An 18,746-nucleotide genomic window follows, 5' to 3' on the forward strand; every position below is an offset into this window, starting at 1 on the left:
GCATCTACAGTAAAACCAAGCTTATATGGCTTATAAACCAGTACTTTTTATTAACTGCATTTTGGTTTAGAAAGATCTTAAATGTCTTCTCATTAATGTTCAATGTAGGTTAAATGCATTTTACTGAATCCTACTTATTTAGAAACTGGTAACCCATGCATGTAAAATGTCTCTACTAGCCAAAATATTTTACCATTCCCCAACTATGCCATATAACTCACTTATTATTACATTATTAATATTCTCTAAAATTTTATACTACTCCAAAAATATTCTTTCCTGTTTTACTGTACCTCCTGATAAATTTCATTTCAGAAGTTTTATTTTAAAAAAGGAAAACAGAACATATCAACAGATTGTGAAAAAAAAAATACTTGGTAAACACAAGCATTAAACAGTTGAACGAAACATTTCAGTGTAACTCTATTATTACTAGAGGCCAATTTGTCTAGACTATTCATTCTCAGAAGGGTGTAACTTTTCCCCCAAACAAACATTCCTTGGTTCTAAACCTAAAACTGCAAAACCAAAAGGAGCAGTTTAGATTTAATTTCTATCACATTCATCAATAACACTAACCTCCAATAAGAGAAGTCGGTCATATTCGGATGAATCAATCAAATAAGAATCTCAAAATCAATCTTGAATACTGTGCTTCTCCATTAGAGAGGAGAGTTCAAACCTTACCAGTTTGGTGGACTGTCCACCACGGTTGAAAGGAGTAATTGATTGTGTAGCAATCGTTCCACTAGACGTCCGAGTAGCAGGAGTGAGGGGTAATCCTGCAAACGCTGTTGGTTGAGAGGCGTTCCCCATCAAGACAATATTGAAATTGGTGCACCCAGTCTGAGGTGCACTTCCACCAATGAACGAGAACCCTGCTGCAGACTGAGTAACAGAGCTAGTAGTAGAGCCAAAAGCAAAAGGAGTGGATGCTGTCCCCTGGTGTGATACGGCACTGCTTGTTACAGCATTAGTACGGGTGGTGGCACCCAGCTCAAAAGCCCCTAGAATCACTGTAGGTTGTGTGAAAGCCCTGTTGCCCAAGTTTAATTTTATTGCATTTATTCTAAATAGAAAAAGGAAAAAAATCAATATAATAGTTCGCCGCCACATTAAATGGCAGCTAGATAACATAGCTCCTGTCAAATTAAGTTTTATAACATTTTATTCCATAGGTTATTTCATCTCAATACAGAAGGAAAGATAACCAGATATTAATACAGGAATACATGTACAGAGCTCCCTATTCACTCATCCACAGATAAAGGTTTCCTAATTTGGTCTACTTTAAGGAGAACAAAAGTTTTAAAGGTTTTGGTGGGGAAGGAGTAGTTCTGAAATTTTTATTTTCAGTACAGACAACAGAACTTACACTTCTTCTACCAGTCTGGCAGACTTTATTAAAAACATAATTTTTAGTTTTAGACACTGAATCACAAAGTCACGTGAGGCATCCCTTTAATAGAGTTTCTAGAAAATTTTAAATGTATTTCATGACCCACGAAAAAAGTGCTTCAGTATTTAAATTACCCGTCCTAAGAAAGGTTATTTAACACTCAATTACAGGTTATTAGATAACTAACAGTATAGGGGAGAATTCCAGAGGGAATAGCTTTCATCAGGCTATCGGGTGTTACTGAAAGAAAGGGCTGGATCCAACTGAATTCACATAGAAAGACATTTTTTAAAATGCTCCCTTTAAAAATTCTGAGATGCAGGAGGGAAGAATGTATATCCAAGGTCATTAAAATGATCAGTAGACAAAGATCTCTCTAGAGAGAGACATTTAATAAGCAAGCAGTCTAATTTCAAGATAGTATATGTTCAAAACCCAGTGAGTACTCTTCCTATGGCTCACAAAAAACGAAGGGATACCACAGATCAGAACTCAATGTGCCTTGTGTCTCAAATCAGAAATGACTTCAATTTATAGGACTACCTTGGGAATGAGTAGCATAATTCCTAATAATTGACTTAGAAATGCCACACCATCCTTTTACCCTTTCCATACTCCGAATTGAAAGTTTGTCTTTGAAAGATGATTACCTTTGTAGCCACTAAAAGAATCAAATGGTACTCTTCTTACCCTGAGGAAATCCAGTTCCTACTGGGATAGGAGTTGATGCAACTGATGCTCCAAAGCTGAATCCTGTATTCTGCCTAGCTGGAGTTGTGTTACAGAGTGAGAACAGGCCGGTAGAAGATGAACTTCTAACTGGTTGGAATGGAGTCCCTAAGTTAAACCTCCTATACTAGGTGTAGAAAAAGTAAACTCTGTAGCTAAGTGGTTGTCTCTGCAGAGCCAGAAGTGAACCAACCGGTAAGGGCACCAATTTCTCCAAAAATAAACCGGCTCCTGACTCCAAACCCTAAATGGGGGTAAGAGAGGAATGGAAGAAGAAAATTTTTAGAGATCTCAACGAGACTTCCAAGTCAAGACGGTAGATGGGAGCCACACTGGAATCACTCTCCTATACTCCAAACTCCAAGAAATATCAGTTCAAAAGCACTTACTAAAAACACTTTTTTAAAAATACAGAGTTTTTTAAGAAAAAAGACAGGGTCTTCCCTGGCAGTCCAGTGGTTAAGACTCTCTGCTTCCAATGCAGGGGGCACGGGTTCGATCCCTGGTTGGGGAATTAAGATCCCACATGCCCCGCGGCATGGCCAAAAAAAAAAAAAAAAGAAGACAATTTTTCAGGTGCCAGACAGGGAATTCATATCTTCATATCTATGAGCAGAACGTGAAGCTGCTTAGCCCAAGGGGGTGACTTGAATGAGATGTGTGCCCTAAAAGCTGGAAATATGCTAGATTGTGGGTAAATTTGAGGCCACAGGGTAAGGTCATAGGCTCCTCAATCAGCAGAAACCTAGTGGAGCTTATATCTGGGAAATCTCTATAGGAGAATGCAAAGGCAATGGAGACATGCTGGAACCCCAAGCTGGTACAGAAGATATACACAGACGGCTCAAATTCAATTTACCTTTGTGGTGTGGAAACTTCAAACTAAGATGGTAACATAAAAACACTAATTAGGAGCTGATAAAACTTTCAGGGCCCAGGCAGGTTGTCCATGACATCACTTATCAGAGATATCTCCACTTCCTAGGTCACCCATGATCCAAAACACCCCGAGAAAATTAACTCAAAGACAAGAACTACAAAACATCTAAGTAGTCTATAGACCTGAAAATTGAGGAAATTCTCATCTAAGGAATTAGAGGTGATAGAGCAATATGAATGGCACATTAAAATGTTTTATATGTTCAAAGAGCTCAAGAAAGAAATAGCATCCATTAAAAACAAAGAAGTGAATGTGAAAAAGAACCACGGAGAAATCCAAGAAACGGATACAGTATTAGAAATAAAAAGGCTCAAGGGATAGATTTAAATAGTAGACTAGACACAGTTGAAGAGGAAAAAAAATCATTGAACAGGAAGAGAGAACAGAAGAAAAGAATCTGCCAGAACACAGGGCAGATAAAGTGATGGGAAAGAAGAGAGAAATTAAGAGATAAGGAGAAAATAAAAGAGAAGTTTCAGTATATATCCAGAAGGAATGTCAGAAGGAAAAAAATAGAATGGCAGAGACATTATTCAGAGTTAATAAATGAGTTTGCTAGAACTGAAGAAAAATGAGTCCTCATATTTAAAACCACCAAGTGCAAGCAGGCAACTCCTCCCACCACCATACACACACACACACACCCTTTATATTGAAACCCTAAAATATTAAGTATAGAGAAAAAAATCTGAAGGTTATCAGAGAGAAAAAATCATTTACCTAATAAGGAGTAACAACCAGGTTGACAGCAGGCTCTTCATTAGCAACAGTAAATGTTAGAAGAAGATGGAATAATATCTCTAAATATCCCTTAAAGTGTTAAGGGAAAATCACGGTGTACTTATCATTCTGTTCCAGTCAAGATTTCTAAGACGGGATGCGACTAACAATCAGGTTTTACACAATAGCTCTGAAAGGCAATTCTAAGAAATCAGTATCAAAAATATTTCATCAAAGTTATGAGCCCCATTACTTTATACACCAGTAAAAAGGAAAACAAAAACAAAAACAAAAAAACCAACACCAACCTGTTACAGTTCCTTATCATCACTTAAACTTTTTACTTTTTGAAAGAGCTCCTTTCAATATAGACACAGATTTTAATCAAACATGCATATATTAAGAAAAAAATATTCAGAATCCAATTTTCCACTCAAATTTCTTAAAGTCTTCTGTGCCACCAGGAGCTGCAGCAATTGTTAACTGTTGTTAACAATTGTTAACAACAACAACAATTGTTAACTGTTGTTAACAATTGTTAACAACAACAACAATTGTTAACTGTTGCTGCAGCAATTCTTAAAAGAACTCATAAGAGAACTAAAAGCCATTTTTGCTATGCTTTCAAGCCAGCTTTGCAAATATGTAGACTAGCCTCCTTTTGTCTCCCACTTCAGCATAATCAATAACTAAACCTGATTAACCATCTTTTGCATTCGCTCCCCACAACCATTGGTTTCTAGGAGTTACAGGTGATCCCCTATTATCTCTGGGATTTTCACCCAAGACACCCATTAGGCAGGTTTTGATCCTAGACATTTTGATATTAAATGTGCATATGGAAACAACTATGACATCACAACTGCCTCCTAGCCAAAAGGGATTGTAAGATACCATCAACTATTAAGACTCATTTCAATTGCACAGATGTTAAAATATGGAAAACTATACCTCTTAGAGTTGATACAATACAGTATCTTGAGTAGTGTTCGTGTCATGGTTATAAGTGAACACCTCCCCAAGACTAACTCTGAAGGACAATATGTATCTAAATGTGTTAATATGACATGCTTATTTTTAAGTCATACACATCTTAAAACGTTTAAAATGTGAGCTCCAAAGGGTGATTTCAGTGGTATAATAACTCAGTCCTGGAAGGCACAGAAAGAAAGGCATTCTGGGCAGAATAAGAGCCCTTGCTGTATTTAGTCTTATATTCCCAAGGGTACCACACTCCTGAGGTTATAAGCATTATAAATTATATTATAATAATATTATATTATTATGTTATATAATTATATATTACATATTTATGATATATAAGTATATGATAATATCACAAATGTTGACAGAAAAAATACTGTTGTCAAACCATGGTTCTGATACTGTCATAGACATTGATACTTTCAGAATTAGGTAGTGTCATCAATGTCATATTGCAGGCCAAAGGAAAAACTTCTGGTAGCCATCAAAAGGTGGAACTTTTTCTTGTGCCCTTGCATTTGTGGACTTTCCATTCTTTTGAAAGTAATTTAAGAATTACCCTGTTATTAGAATTTCTCTGTTAAATGCAGCATGAACATTTAAATATTTTCTTCCTTAGAAATTTGAGAAATAAAACAAATGAAAATCACCTTGGGACTAAAAATGAATCTGTCATTAAGAATTTGGAATTAAAGATTCCCTTCCATCTCATTTAGATCGTATATCTGTCACATCCTTGTACTTAAAAAAATCTTTTTAATCTATTCTGCTTAACCAGTTTCTAACAAGGGTGTTTTAAATGTCTCTCATGGGCTTCCCTGGTGGCACAGTGGTTAAGAATCTAAATTGCCTTAGATCACATTTTTGTCTGACATTAATGTTGCTTCACCATTTTTCTTTTGGTTGCTATATGCCTAGTGTATCTTTTTCCTTCCCTTTGTTTTCAACCTTTCTGAGTCATTTTTAGCGTGGTTTTTATGAATAGCAAAGCTGAAAATTTTAAAATAGAGTCTAAGAATCTCTTAATGAGTGAGTTTAATTTATTTACATTTATTATGACTACTGACACAACTGGACTCATATTTCTCCCATCTTATTTTGTCTTTTTTATTTGCCATGTTGTATTATCTTTTATCTTTTTCTGCGTAATTGGACTGATGGAATTTTCTGTATTCCATCATTTTTCCCATACTTGGAAGTTACATATGCTAATTATATTTATTTGTATGAGTTTCTCTTGAATTCTTTAACACGTTTAAATTTATGTTCTTCTAAGAAAGCCTGAAGTTAATCAGTATTCCATATCCTTTTTAACAAATAAGACCTTAGCACACTTTAGTTTCTCTCTGCATATCACTAGTTTAATAAAAAATGGAAAACAAGTCTGTACTCCCTCTATGTGGCTATGAGTAGGAATATCTGTCTCTGTCATTGTTGAGTTCCTCTAGCCAACATCTATTCCTCTTCAGAGTGCTCTCTCCTTATCCACACTGCCTGACTAGGAGCTTAAAGTTGACAAAACTACAGCTTTTTATGTTGAGCCCAGCTCACAGTTCCATCCTGGATGTCTTAATGCAAGCACACATGTTCAAAGAAAGAAGTACTAGATGGTGAAGGACTTCTGCAGAAGATTCACTAGGCCTAAAGAAATCATCGAAAAAGGCTCCTGGAAATGGGCAGATGATCCCTGCCTGGTAGTCCAATCTAAATGAGGCAATTCAATCAGTGCTATCACCTATCGGGCTGTGCTAGTCACTTAAATGCATTAGAATCTGTTTCCTCACCTCTAAAATTCTGGCAGTTTCACTGAGTAACCAAAATGTTTTCTTAAAAATAAGTTTACAAAGGGCCCTCCACATATATTATCTTGTCTAATTTAATTTAATGTAAAGTGCTATATGAAAGCTTTCTAAAATATAGTGCTGGGGTTCTCCTCACTGTCAGTGAAGGATCAGTCAATCAGGGATATTTATGGAGCACTCTCTAAGCTGGCCCAGAGAGTGAACATAAATTGCATTTCAAATTACAATTCAAAAAAAATTACTACACAACTATCTCATTTATCAGCATGCAAATTATCTTCTTTTTGTACTACCTATCGTCATTTATAGGTCCTAGGAGTGTTCTGGTTAGTAAGAAATCTGACTGAGGATCAATAAATGATGGTAGGTCATTTCAGGACATACCATTTTACCACTTAAGTTCTTGAATCTCTTATATAAAAGGGAAATGATAAAAGCACTTATCGAATCTGAAATTCCTCATCTTTTAATTACCTACAACAAACCGTAAAGGTATTTTGATCTCCATTCTATAGTTGAAGAAACTGAGGCTCTAAGATACTAAATTACTTTCCCAAGGTCAAACAAATAGTAAGTGAAGGAACTGAACACAATACTTTCACTGTAACATTAGCTTAAGCAACAGATATTAGGAAGATAAAACTGCATCTCAAAGAGCAGAAACAAAATAAGTTCAAGCCTGGGTACCTATTATAAGTCATTTCAGCATAAATGTTTAGGGGCTTCTGTCTCACAAAGTATAAATGATTTGGGGGGAAATCACTCATGCCATTATTCCCCCACATTACTTTGAGAAATAACTGTCAAGAAGTGACTAGCATAGAAGTTCAGCCATGTAATGGATTAAAAAGTTTTTCTGCCTTCTTGGAAGCAAATCCTCTTTGGAGACAATGTTCCCCCTAAAATGCCTAGTTACTAGATAACCATTCATGAATTCCACGTGAATGGTGAATTCCATTCACCATTCCACGAATTCAGTTCACCTTCTCAAGAACATCATGACTAAACAACCTGGCCTGAAAATTCATGCAATGTGATTAGTCATGGTATAAAACCATTCCAATAAATAGTAACTTCTGATGATACATATGGTTCCTTAACATATTAATTATCGAACTAAGGAGAGAGGCAGAGAAGCAAAGGAAAAGTACCAAATCACTGAAGAAACCCCTTTTCCACCAAGAAAGCGTTACAGAAATGGAACTAAAGAAGAAAGTAGAAAAACTGAAGTCTCAAAGTACAATAGGGTCCTTATTTGCACTGACAGTTATTGATGCCAACTCTGGAAGTAGAAACTGAGTTACCAATGTTTTATCCTAAATGTTTGAGTCCCCAGAGAGAAATGGATAGGGAGAGGTGAAATTAGCACAGCCATTTTCAAGGAAATAGGAAGGGATCAAACTTCTAATGGTAATCATTTTATTTTATGCCAAAATAAAATATAGAGCTACGGAAAATGGTGCATTAGTTTTCAGTTCATATTAAACATCTTAAGCAATATAACTCACTGATTATCTTTCACGTTAAGTGCTTTTCTCCCCCTTCGTACTCATACTATAACTTGTCAAGGCCATAATGTCAGAATCTTATTTTAAAGGCTAGAAAGTTTTTTTCAAATCCCAAAATTAAGACCAACTTTCCAAATGTTACAAGTCTGACACTGCAGAGAAGACTGTAAATGTCCATGAAACAAGTCTTATTTTAGTGAATGCCTTTAGCAGTTACAACATTGGAAAAGAAAAGACCAGGGATGAGACCACAGGGGAGGGTGGGCAGAAGGTCTCAAGAGAGGGGAAATCTTGGAGGAGCTGAGAAGGATACAAGGCAGGGGAGGGGACTCAAGAGAGGACGGGAGTGGAGGGCAGAGAAACCCAAAGAGAAGGCTTGGCTAAATGGAAAGGAGGCAGAGGGACCCAAAAGGGCAGCGGTGAAAGAACAGGATTAGGAGAGGGGAGAGGAGAAAGAAGAGAGTACATCACTGGAGAGAACTAGTCTAAGAAATGAAAGAGGAATGGCATTCAAATGCAAAGTACAGCCTCAACGCCTACTCACTTTTAGAAGAATCCTCCCTCAAAACCTTGGAGAAAAAGAGCAAAAAAAAAAAAAAACAAATGAAAAACTGGAAACTTCTGAAGCATACTAGTATTCATTAAAATCTTATACAAGCATGAAGTAATAGTAGTCATTTAAAGATTTCAAAAAATATCATTTTACAAGGAAAAATAGATCTGGCTAATATAACTTAATTCAAGTTTATTTTTTAAAATAAATCTCACTTTTCTCAGGGCTTTACTCCACAAAAAAACTAGTCATCAAGTATATTTTTCAAAGTATGCCTTTGAAAAATAAGCATAATTCTTATGTTTGTAATTTTTTTGTGTGGTAAAATATAATGTAAAATTTACCATTTTAACCATTTTTAAGTGTACAATTCAGTGGCATTAAGTACATTCACAACATTGTTTAACCATCACCACTATCTATTCAATATTTACGAAACTTTTTCATCACCACAAACAGAAACTCTGTACCCATTGAACAATAACTTCCCATTGCCCACTCCCCCAGTCCCTCTATTTTACTTTCTGGTAACCTCTATTTCACTTTCTGTGTCTATGAATTTGCCTATTTTAGGTACCGCTTTTAGTGGTATGATTTACATGAATATTTGTATACTTGAAACAACCTAAATGTCCAACAACAATAGTGGAATGGAGATATTTTTAAGTGGCATAGTTATATGAGGGCTACTTTACAGCAATAAAAGCAACTTTTTTTTTCTTTTGTTAATTTAGGTTTTTTTTTTTTTTTAAATGTCTGAGGATAGAAATTAGCTACAACCAGGTGTGAAACAAGTTTTTGTTTGTTTGTTTGTTTGTTTTAATTTATTTATTTATTTATGGCTGTGTTGGGTCTTCGTCTCTGTGCAAGGGCTTTCTCCAGTTGCGGCAAGCGGGGGGCCACTCTTCATCACGGTGCGCGGGCCTCTCATCATCGCGGCCTCTCTTGTTGCGGAGCACAGGCTCCAGACGCGCAGGCTCAGCAATTGCGGCTCACGGGCCTAGCTGCTCCGCGGCATATGGGATTCCCCCCAGACCAGGGCTCAAACCCGTGTCCCCTGCATCGGCAGGCAGACTCTCAACCACTGCGCCACCAGGGAAGCCCTAATTTAGGTTTTATTACTCCTAAATGACGCTCTGTTTTAAGCTTTATTCCTGGATTGTGCAATAAGTCTACTGGGAGAAACCTATGAAAACTGTACCTATTAAATGGCAAGATAGCGTTTTTGAATATTTCTGTGTTACTGAAATAATTGTGTAAAAAATAAAAATCACATTTTAGTATTTATGTGAGTTATATATATGTTATTTCATTTTAAAAATTTTTTTAATTAATTTTTTAATTGGGGTATAGTTGATTTACCATGTTGTGTTAATCTCTGCTGTACAGCAAAGTGAATCAGACATACATATACATATATTCACTCTCTTCCAGACTCCGTTCCCATACAGGTCATTACAGAGCACTGAATAGAGCTCCCTGTGCTATACAGTAGGTTCTTATTAGTTATCCTTATATATAGTAGTGTGTATATGTCAATCCCAATCTCCCAGTTTATCCCCCCCAAAATAACTAACTTTATCTACATTTATCAGTACAGACAAATCTCAAAAACAATGTTGACCCCCAAAAAGTTGCAGAAGAGTAAGTACAGTATACCATTTATGAAAATGTCAAAGGACATACAAAACAATATATTACAAACCATTTATGGCCATCTATGTTTGAGTGCACTTAAAAACACAGGAAAAATATTTAACAACTTCAGAAGAACAAATATCTCTGGGATTGGGAAGGAAATGAGATTGGGAAGGGGTACAAAGAGGTAGTGTTTTAGTTTTATGTTTGGTTTTAGTGTAATGTTTTAGTTCTTTAAAAAAACAATATCTAATGAAAATATGGCAAAAGGTTAACAATTGTTAAATCTTTGGTGGGTACATGGATGATGGTGTATAATAGTCTCTGTAATTTTCTGTCTGAAATATTTTATAATTTTAAAAAGAGGGGCTAGTTAATGTTTTAGAATGACAGAAAATAAGACAACCTGCGTGCTTTGAAAAGGGGGAATGTGCTAATACAGACCAATTATAGCTTTTATTCTCCCAGTCAACTTAATTGCTTCCTTTATAAAAAATTTAAATTACAAATGAATACATACTCATATAATCTTTGGAAAAGATATTCAAAAAGAAAGCTAATCACCATGAGTGTTATTATGGCACTTAAATCTGCTTGAATATGCTATGATTCATATATTTTTTAAAGTATATCCTTTTGAAAATGTCCATAGTTATTAGTTAAAAAAATACATTCAACCTAACTCATATTGTGGTTGATGACTGCTACTCCAGCACAGAGAAACCTAGAGGGGCAAATCCATACATCCAAGGGGGCAAAAATTCACAGCTCAGGTCCAGATTCCTGGCCTTCTTGTTAGGATTCCTCTTGAGTGCATGGAAGGTAAGTTATATAAATGATTTTAAATAGCCAAACTTTACAGTGTTATTGATAACATGGAATAATCGGAAATAAATCTTCTGTTGCTTGTTTATTTAGGCTGAGTACATTATGGCCATCTCAGTTTATGCAATATTAAGCTGCTATTAATAATGAAAAACATAAGGACTATCAAGAACATAGGAAAAATTCCCAGAACCATATTAAATAAAAGGAACAAAACATTGTATAAACAGGAATTAAGATTTGGAAACAACAGAAAAGAAACAGAAATATCAGTTATATTTTGGTAGCAGAATTGAGGGAAATTTTTCATATTTAATTTCTTTTAATGCTGGTTTAATAAATTATTTAACTAGCGTTTTAAAACAGTTTATATATTATAAAAGAATTAACTAAGCTATATCCCTTTTTCACACCTATAACCCAGAGAAACTTTTAGTTGTGTTTTTTATCTTTTAGATCTCTCAAGTTTCATTAGTTTAAGATCAAACTAGCAGTCAAAAGCGAGAAATGCTGTTGCCTCTGCTTCTGGGATAAGCAAGCCAGGGAAGCTCTTTTCCTGTTTCAACATCTGCCTCTAGATCTGACCTGCTATCAAGGCAGGATGGATGAGAATATTAAACTTAATCAAGTGATCTTTATCTCTGAGATCCACTCACTGACAACATGACCCTGGGCAAGTCACTGAACCTCTCTAACCTTTGTGTTCCTCAACCCCTAAGTTTCTGTATTTACGAAATTCTCTATGTAAGTCAAGTGCCTGAAGATTCATCTCAGACCGAGGACGGATCTCCAAACTTCCTACCTCCCCAACCCTGGAGAAAACAGCCCTTAGCACGGATTCAACCTTGCAGGGGCAGGCCAAACCTTGAAGAGGTAATTATATCCCTAAACATAAATAGCGTTTGTTTTCCAAGCAGAAAACTATTATTTATTAAATATTTGTGCATCTGGCACTGTGCCCAGCACTTTATAGCACCTTCCCGGGCCCCACCACAGACCGACAGAACCAGTTCCTGGAGTAAGCCAGGGAAATCTGTATTTGTAACAAACATCCTAAGAGATTCCTAAACACACACAAGTTTGAAAACGAAAGATCTAAGACCAGATCTTTTTCAAACCGTGAATGACAATTCATTAGTGGGTTGTGGTCCACATTTTAAAAAATATAATGGAAAGCATCAGAGTAAAAGCACGTAATTAAGTACTGTTTCTGCGAAATACTTGTCAGTTATATATCGCGTATAAGTACTGGGTCACAATACAAAATTTCTTACTGTCACAGCAAAAAGGTCCAAAAAGCACTAGCTAGGCATTACGGACTTAGGCTAATGCACAATGAGGCGGAATAGAAAGAAAAAAACAATCAAGAAGCAAGAGACAGCATAGCATACATAACTTAAGTTCCGCAAGTATCCGAGAGAAATAACAAAATTTAAGACGCTTAAACTCTGATCACCTACAGTAATAAGGGGAATTACGCTATAGGTAATTTGGCTAAAAAGCCAAAACTTTAGTCAATAACTTAAATATTCTACCTCCATTTTGTTGTTGTTGTTTACTGTGGTAATAACAAGTAGAATAGAATGTTTACTTGTGGTAATAACAAGTAACAAATTACTCAAGCTTCACTATCCCCTTCACCGGATAGCAGAAAGAAGGAAAGCAATTTAGTTAATTCATAACCTAATTCCAGGTCCTGGATAACCAAAAGTAACCATCCATTAAAGCCATCCTACCTCTCCTTGCTTACAACACTCAAATACTATATGAAGGGGCCCACTATCGAACACAGCTAATCAGTTTTGAATACTCCAAATATTTATTAAGCCATCTATTCTGCTTCCCTTTTGTTTAAAACCAAACCACGGAATTCCTGAGAAACTAGGGTCACAACTGTACCTCTAGGCGAAGTGCAAACACTCCTATTGCCAAGCGGCGCAAACTGGCGCCGCGCCAGCGTTTCTGCACTCCAAAGCGGGAAAAGCGGGGCACCGGGTCCGGCGACGTTCCCGTGAGTGGGAACGACGCGTAGCTCTGGCCGGTGCCTCGCTGGAGCCGCGTGGCAGCCGTAGGGGTGCTCCCCCTGGGGCTCCGGATCCAGAAGGCTTGCCCACAGCAGAGGAAAAAAAGCGCGTTCCCACCCTACACACACATAGACACAAACGCTGAGCCGGGACAGAACCACAACACGTGTCTCTGTCACAGCGCGGAAAGGGGGCGTGGGGAGCGCGTGGGGAGCCGCCACAAAACCTCCTCAAACCCCCGGCCACAGAGCCTACCTTTCCGCCCACGCTGTTCCAGATCCGCTGGACAACTAGCGGTCTAGAATCCACGTGCAGGAAATAAGTAACAATGAGGGAGCCGGTTGATTTTCTGAACAAACGAAAACCGGTGGTGGCGGTTGTTTCAGTGGCGGCGAAGTAAAACCGAAGGCAGATGAAACTGCGGAGCGGCCAGAGAGGCGGACCCGGAACTTCTGCGGCCGAAAAGAGCCAGCCTGCACAGTGGGCGTGTCTCCGCTGGAGCGATGCTGAGACCCAGGCTTAAAAGGGGTCGACCTAGTTAACTGGAAAGGGCGGCCATTGACCACAACTGACGCGCGTTCGGATTGGTTGCTTCTCGTGAGGTTTCAAAGGACCCTCTTCTATGATTGGCCAGGAAAGTCAAGCGGGAACCCGGAGGTGGGGGGTGGGGGCTTTCGGAAACAAAGTTGTTACCCAGGCAACAGAGGGACGCAGAGCTCTCCGCAGTGTGTTTTTGGATCCTAGAGAGCCACCCAAAAACTGACCCAGGTGAGGAAACCCGAACCTTAGGAGGGGGAAAGAAGGGGTCCTCAGATGCCTTAGCTATCAGAGAACTCTAGATACTTACGGCTCTGAGAGATACCCCCAAAAAGCCACAAGTTGCCGATAGAACAGACCCGTTCCCTAAATCCCCCTGCCCTAGACTCTCTAGAAGCAGGATTCAGCTTTAACAAAACTCAGTCTATCAGGATGTGAGTGAGATGGGGCAGTTTTACCAGACAAGGGATGAATGCGGATGGAATGTCAGAAGGCCAAAATGAACATGCGAAGCCTTCCCGACGTTTTTCTCTAGACACTTACATACACTTACGGTTGTAACGCTAATTTGAGAGTGAAAACTATTATTTCCTTGTAGGTAGATCTGGGTGCTCCAAGTTGAAGTAGCCACTGTTATCTTCTGTTTTACATGTACAGGCATGATTTATCTTGGACCAGGTTGCCTTGGTTGGGATATATTTTTTAGGGGGTATAACGCTGTTCAGACTGAAAAAAACGGCCCGTACTACGTGGACAATGCCCTGTGTGCGGGAATGTGAACGCTGTGGCCTGAGAGTTCCAACGGCAGTTGGTCAGATCCGTTGAGGAGTGAGAAGCAGTCAGACCGCACTTGGGGGGCTGGAGCGTGGTGTGCAAAAGCCTACTTGTCCCTACCAAACCTGCTACTCACCAAGGGCTGATTGGGAGAGTAAGTGTTATATGTCGTTGGACTGTACCCGTCAAAAGGTAAGGGACTGTGACAAAAAATAAAATCTGAGTGAGGGGAGAGTACAGAGTTTGAGCAGAGAGGTAGGGGTCGCTTCTCCTAAGAGCTTCTTGTTGTGACAGGGATTCAGAACAGAGACTATTTCCTGAAGAAATGAAGAAAACAGGCCTGTTGGCTTGGGGAGAAAATTTCAAAGCTCTGAAGGAAAATGAGCTGTCTCAACTCCTTTTTAGATAGAGGTGGAGTATGGGAATGAGACAGAAACAAAAAAATTGTTGGCAAGTGTATTAAGTTTGGCTAAAACAAAGAATAATGGATAGAGGAAATATTAAATCAAGAGGCTCATTTCTTGACATTTAGGTTTATGAAATATTCCAGGTACTTTCAAAAATCATCTTCCATTAAATATATTTTAAATTTGTAACAAAAACTCTTGTTAAGTCCCCATAGTTACTTATGACTTGGTACATTTGATAGCAGTGAAAGTTAGAGACCTAAAAAAGGAAATTATTCTTGGTATTGTAAAAACAAGTCAAAATGAATTCGTTTTAATAGTCAGGGGATCATTGATGTGTATAGTTGTCAAAAAATGTAAGAAAAAACCAATCAGTATATTATAATTTAACTCAGACATATGCATAGATGATGTTTACTTTTGTGTTTTCAGAAGAATTTTAATACAGGAATTGTTAAATAAGGTACTATATAAATAAAGTTGCAGAAGAAATGCCAATTTTATTTAAGAGAGTAAATGAATTTTTAATACTTTGAAATCATTCAGCTATAAACAGTCAGTAACTCTACATAGGGATATGTGTTTACCTATTAACCAAGTTCCCAAATGATGCTATTTGGTGATTCTTTATTACCCTGATTTTATTTGCTATATAAACTTGAATTAATAAAATGTCATTTCTTGTTGAATAGTGTGTAATTCAGAATTTTCACTAATTTAACCTAGACTTCTCTCCAATTAGTTCAGGTCGAAGAGCCATTCCTGCTGAGACCCCAGCCCTCTCAACTAGAGTCTGACTTAATCTCGGGTTATTGATATTATTGTTTCGGTGCCGTGAGTCTGGAGTCATCCTGGTTGAGCTTGTTTAGTCCCTAAATGGCTCCAATGTTTTGGTAAAGAGCTGGTTCTGAAGCATCTGTCTCTTTAGCTCATTGTGGCTAGTACCGAAAGAAATCCCCCAATCAACTATGAAGGCCCTAAAGATTCAAGTTGATGTGGGAAAAATTAAAAGCACTGTCTAGAAAACTCTGCCACTGGAATTGGCCTAGCAAAAGAGAGTGAGAGAAAAAAAAAGTGTCTAGAAAATTTACTTTCTAAATAACCAAATCTCAAATAAAAGATTTAGCAATATATTTTTAAAATGAAGTTCCTGCTTAAATTTGCCTTAAATTTATTCTTGGCCTATTTAAGTGGCAATGACAGATTCAAACAGGCAGTGTGGCTCCAGAATTTTTTTTTTTTTTTAATCACTACACTATACTATCTGGGTAGTCTAAGCAAAAGGAAGAATACATTCCAAAGTACAAAGGCAGGAGATTATAGGGTATGTTTAATTAGCAGTTCAGTTTTTAACAGAATGCAGATTACAGGTAGGAGAATAATAGGAGGGAAGGGCAGAAAATTAGGTTGGGGTTAAATCCTGAAGGACCTTGATTGTCAGGCTCAAGATGAACTTTATATCAAATTTACAAATAAAAGATAGTCCTACAAATAAATAACACTGCATAGTTCATAAAAAGGCATCTTGCTTTAATTTTTCCGATGTTATCTATTTGTCAAATGAACTTTAATATGTTTTTAATAGTTTAACAAATTATTCTTAATTTGTTAGACTTCTAAAAAAGCTAGTAGAATCTTCATTTCCATTGAATTTAGAATATAGTTTTCTAAAAATTCAGATCATTGTTTTTCTCTTTTGATACTTTGAGTTCTTTGATTAGTTACTTACAAAGTATTGCTGATTCTTTTGTTTGTCAAAATACAATATCAACAAACTTGTCGTGATTTATTATTTTGTGTTTATAGATGATTATTATGGTTGATATGGTAAAAATTATCTTTGCTGGAGTGCCAATTTTATTATGATATTTCTACTCCAATTTAGCTAAGTATGAACCTATGCCATTGTATGCCAGCATAATTTGGAATTTAAAAAGTCTGATTCCTAATATACTTCAGATATAAAGAGCATACTATAAACTATTGTGAATGATTTGTTTTACATCCCAAGGAGTGGTATTCCCTTCAAAGCAGTCACTTTGGGAGGCTATCCACTTATTCTAATGCTGTTGTTATTGCTCAAATTACTTTCGAAGCTACTCTTTTAGAATCGCCTTGAGGCTTGCAGCACATTCTTTTGAATATCCTCAAAGTATCAAATCTTCATATTTTGAAAGTAGATGTGATATCTAGATATATCTAGAAATCACTTGGAGACAAATCTGATGTGTAATCAGACTGAGTGATACCATAGTGATACCTGTTTTCTTGGTGATACATATGAAGGCAGTTCCAAAATATTTTGAGCATCGATAGCATAATTTACATCAATGTATAACATTCCAAGGTGACTATTTTGAAATCAACATTCGTATGAATTTAGTCATACTTCATTCAGTATTCACCAACTGCTGACTACATGCCAGCTCCAGTTACTGAAGACGCTCAGCCTCTAGGTGTAGCTTCCCACTGCCCACACTGCCCTGCCTCTTACCAAATGAGAACCAGGCGAGAGCTACTTCCCAACTGATGGAGATTTAGAATTAATCTGCTTTTCCTAAATACAGTATCCAGTGTACTTACTGAACCACAGCCTTCCTTCATAACCTCCACTGGGACATTAGAAAGCCTCTGATGGAGTGCCTGTTTCCTTTTCTCTTTTCTAGCTGTGATGTTGAGCCCTGCCTTATTCTGAACCTTCCTCTAGCTGCCAACTCCCCCATAATACTCAAGAACCCCATCCTGCCTCCTATACCCCCACCTATGGACCAGGATCCTACTTTACCTAAATAGGCCTCCCTGTAACCATGGCTATTCAACCTTTCTGCCGAAACACTGCTCACGTCCTGAAACTCTCGCTGCCACGTCACTGCCAAGCCCATGAGCACGCGTGAATAGCAGTTCTGATTGCTAACTCAGATGCTATATTTGGCACTTCTGAATACCCTTCTTCTGGGTTAGTTCTACTGGTTCCAGTTTCTTCCCCTCTCACCAGCCCACCATTAAGCTCTAGCAAGCCTCATCATCGTGTACCTGTGGGTGCTGGCACTATGTGCCAAATAATAATGATATTTTTATAAAGCTTTTCATATTTTAGCAAACTCTTTTACCTACGTTGCATAATACGGCCATCACAACAATATTGTAAGGTAGGTAATGCTGGAATAGTAAAACAATTTCGGCTATATTTGTTTTTTAAAAGTCTCATTGTACAATCTCAACTCAAAATACCATTTATATCATTGCATCTGATATCTGGATCCATTTTTCCCTTTCACTGTCAAAGGTAGAAAATGTTTCAATAAACTTTTTGCTTTTAATGTTAAGTAAATATTTAATGAACACATAATCAGCTAGGACTTTAAAAATATAAACAGAAGCCTCTTTGTTTAATTTAATGTGTCAATTATTCATTTCCATAGCAGACAACCAGACCATACTGTGAGAGAAGATTGTTTTAATCAGCTCTTATTTCACCTTTTCCAATTTAATGAGTTTTCAATGTAATGAGTTTTATCATTAAGTTATTCCACATCATTATTAGTTTAAAAGATGTAGCCCAGAGTCACAGAGCTAGGAAGTAAACGATAGATACAAATCTAAGCAACATGACTCCAGAGCCCTTACTCTTAACCACTATGATATACTTGCCTCTGTGCTAGTTCTATAGGGCAATTTAACATTTGTTTCATACCCTTGACATCTCCGATAAGCATTCAGATCAGTTTTCCTTTTAAAAAGGAAAGTCAAAATAATGGTAAAATATAATAGTAAAACAAAAGATTTGTAAAACGCCATTTACATGCAGATTGATTTTGACAGGTGATTGTACCAGCACACTTTTGAGAATTCCTTTGTATTACTGTTCTAGGCACAACACAAAAATTTTAGTGGATCATTTAATAA

General features: G+C 37.2%; 2 protein-coding genes across 4 annotated transcripts in view; one reads left to right on the forward strand and one right to left on the reverse strand.

Moving 5' to 3' along the window:
• NUP62CL (nucleoporin 62 C-terminal like) overlaps positions 1 to 13,571 on the reverse strand; it is an 80,699-nt gene extending 67,128 nt beyond the window's left edge. For both annotated transcript variants that reach the window (XM_061178478.1, XM_061178477.1), the window contains exon 1: positions 13,378 to 13,571. The gene's annotated coding sequence lies outside the window, so the exon portion shown is untranslated. The remainder of the gene's footprint in view (positions 1 to 13,377) is intronic.
• Positions 13,572 to 13,803: 232 nt separating this feature from the next.
• The window catches only part of DNAAF6 (dynein axonemal assembly factor 6), a 40,568-nt gene continuing 35,625 nt past the window's right edge, over positions 13,804 to 18,746 (forward strand). The window contains exon 1 of one of the 2 annotated variants that reach the window (XM_061179042.1): positions 13,804 to 13,890. Coding sequence is in view for 1 of the 2 variants with exons in the window: in XM_061179040.1 (XP_061035023.1) it covers positions 14,599 to 14,625 (27 nt within the window). In the remaining variant the exon portion in view is untranslated. Of the gene's footprint in view, positions 13,891 to 14,525; positions 14,626 to 18,746 lie in introns of those variants that run through there. The other variant, XM_061179040.1, reaches the window with a different exon arrangement.

Source organism: Eubalaena glacialis, chromosome X (genome assembly GCF_028564815.1).
Source record: "Eubalaena glacialis isolate mEubGla1 chromosome X, mEubGla1.1.hap2.+ XY, whole genome shotgun sequence".
Taxonomy (NCBI): domain Eukaryota; kingdom Metazoa; phylum Chordata; class Mammalia; order Artiodactyla; family Balaenidae; genus Eubalaena; species Eubalaena glacialis.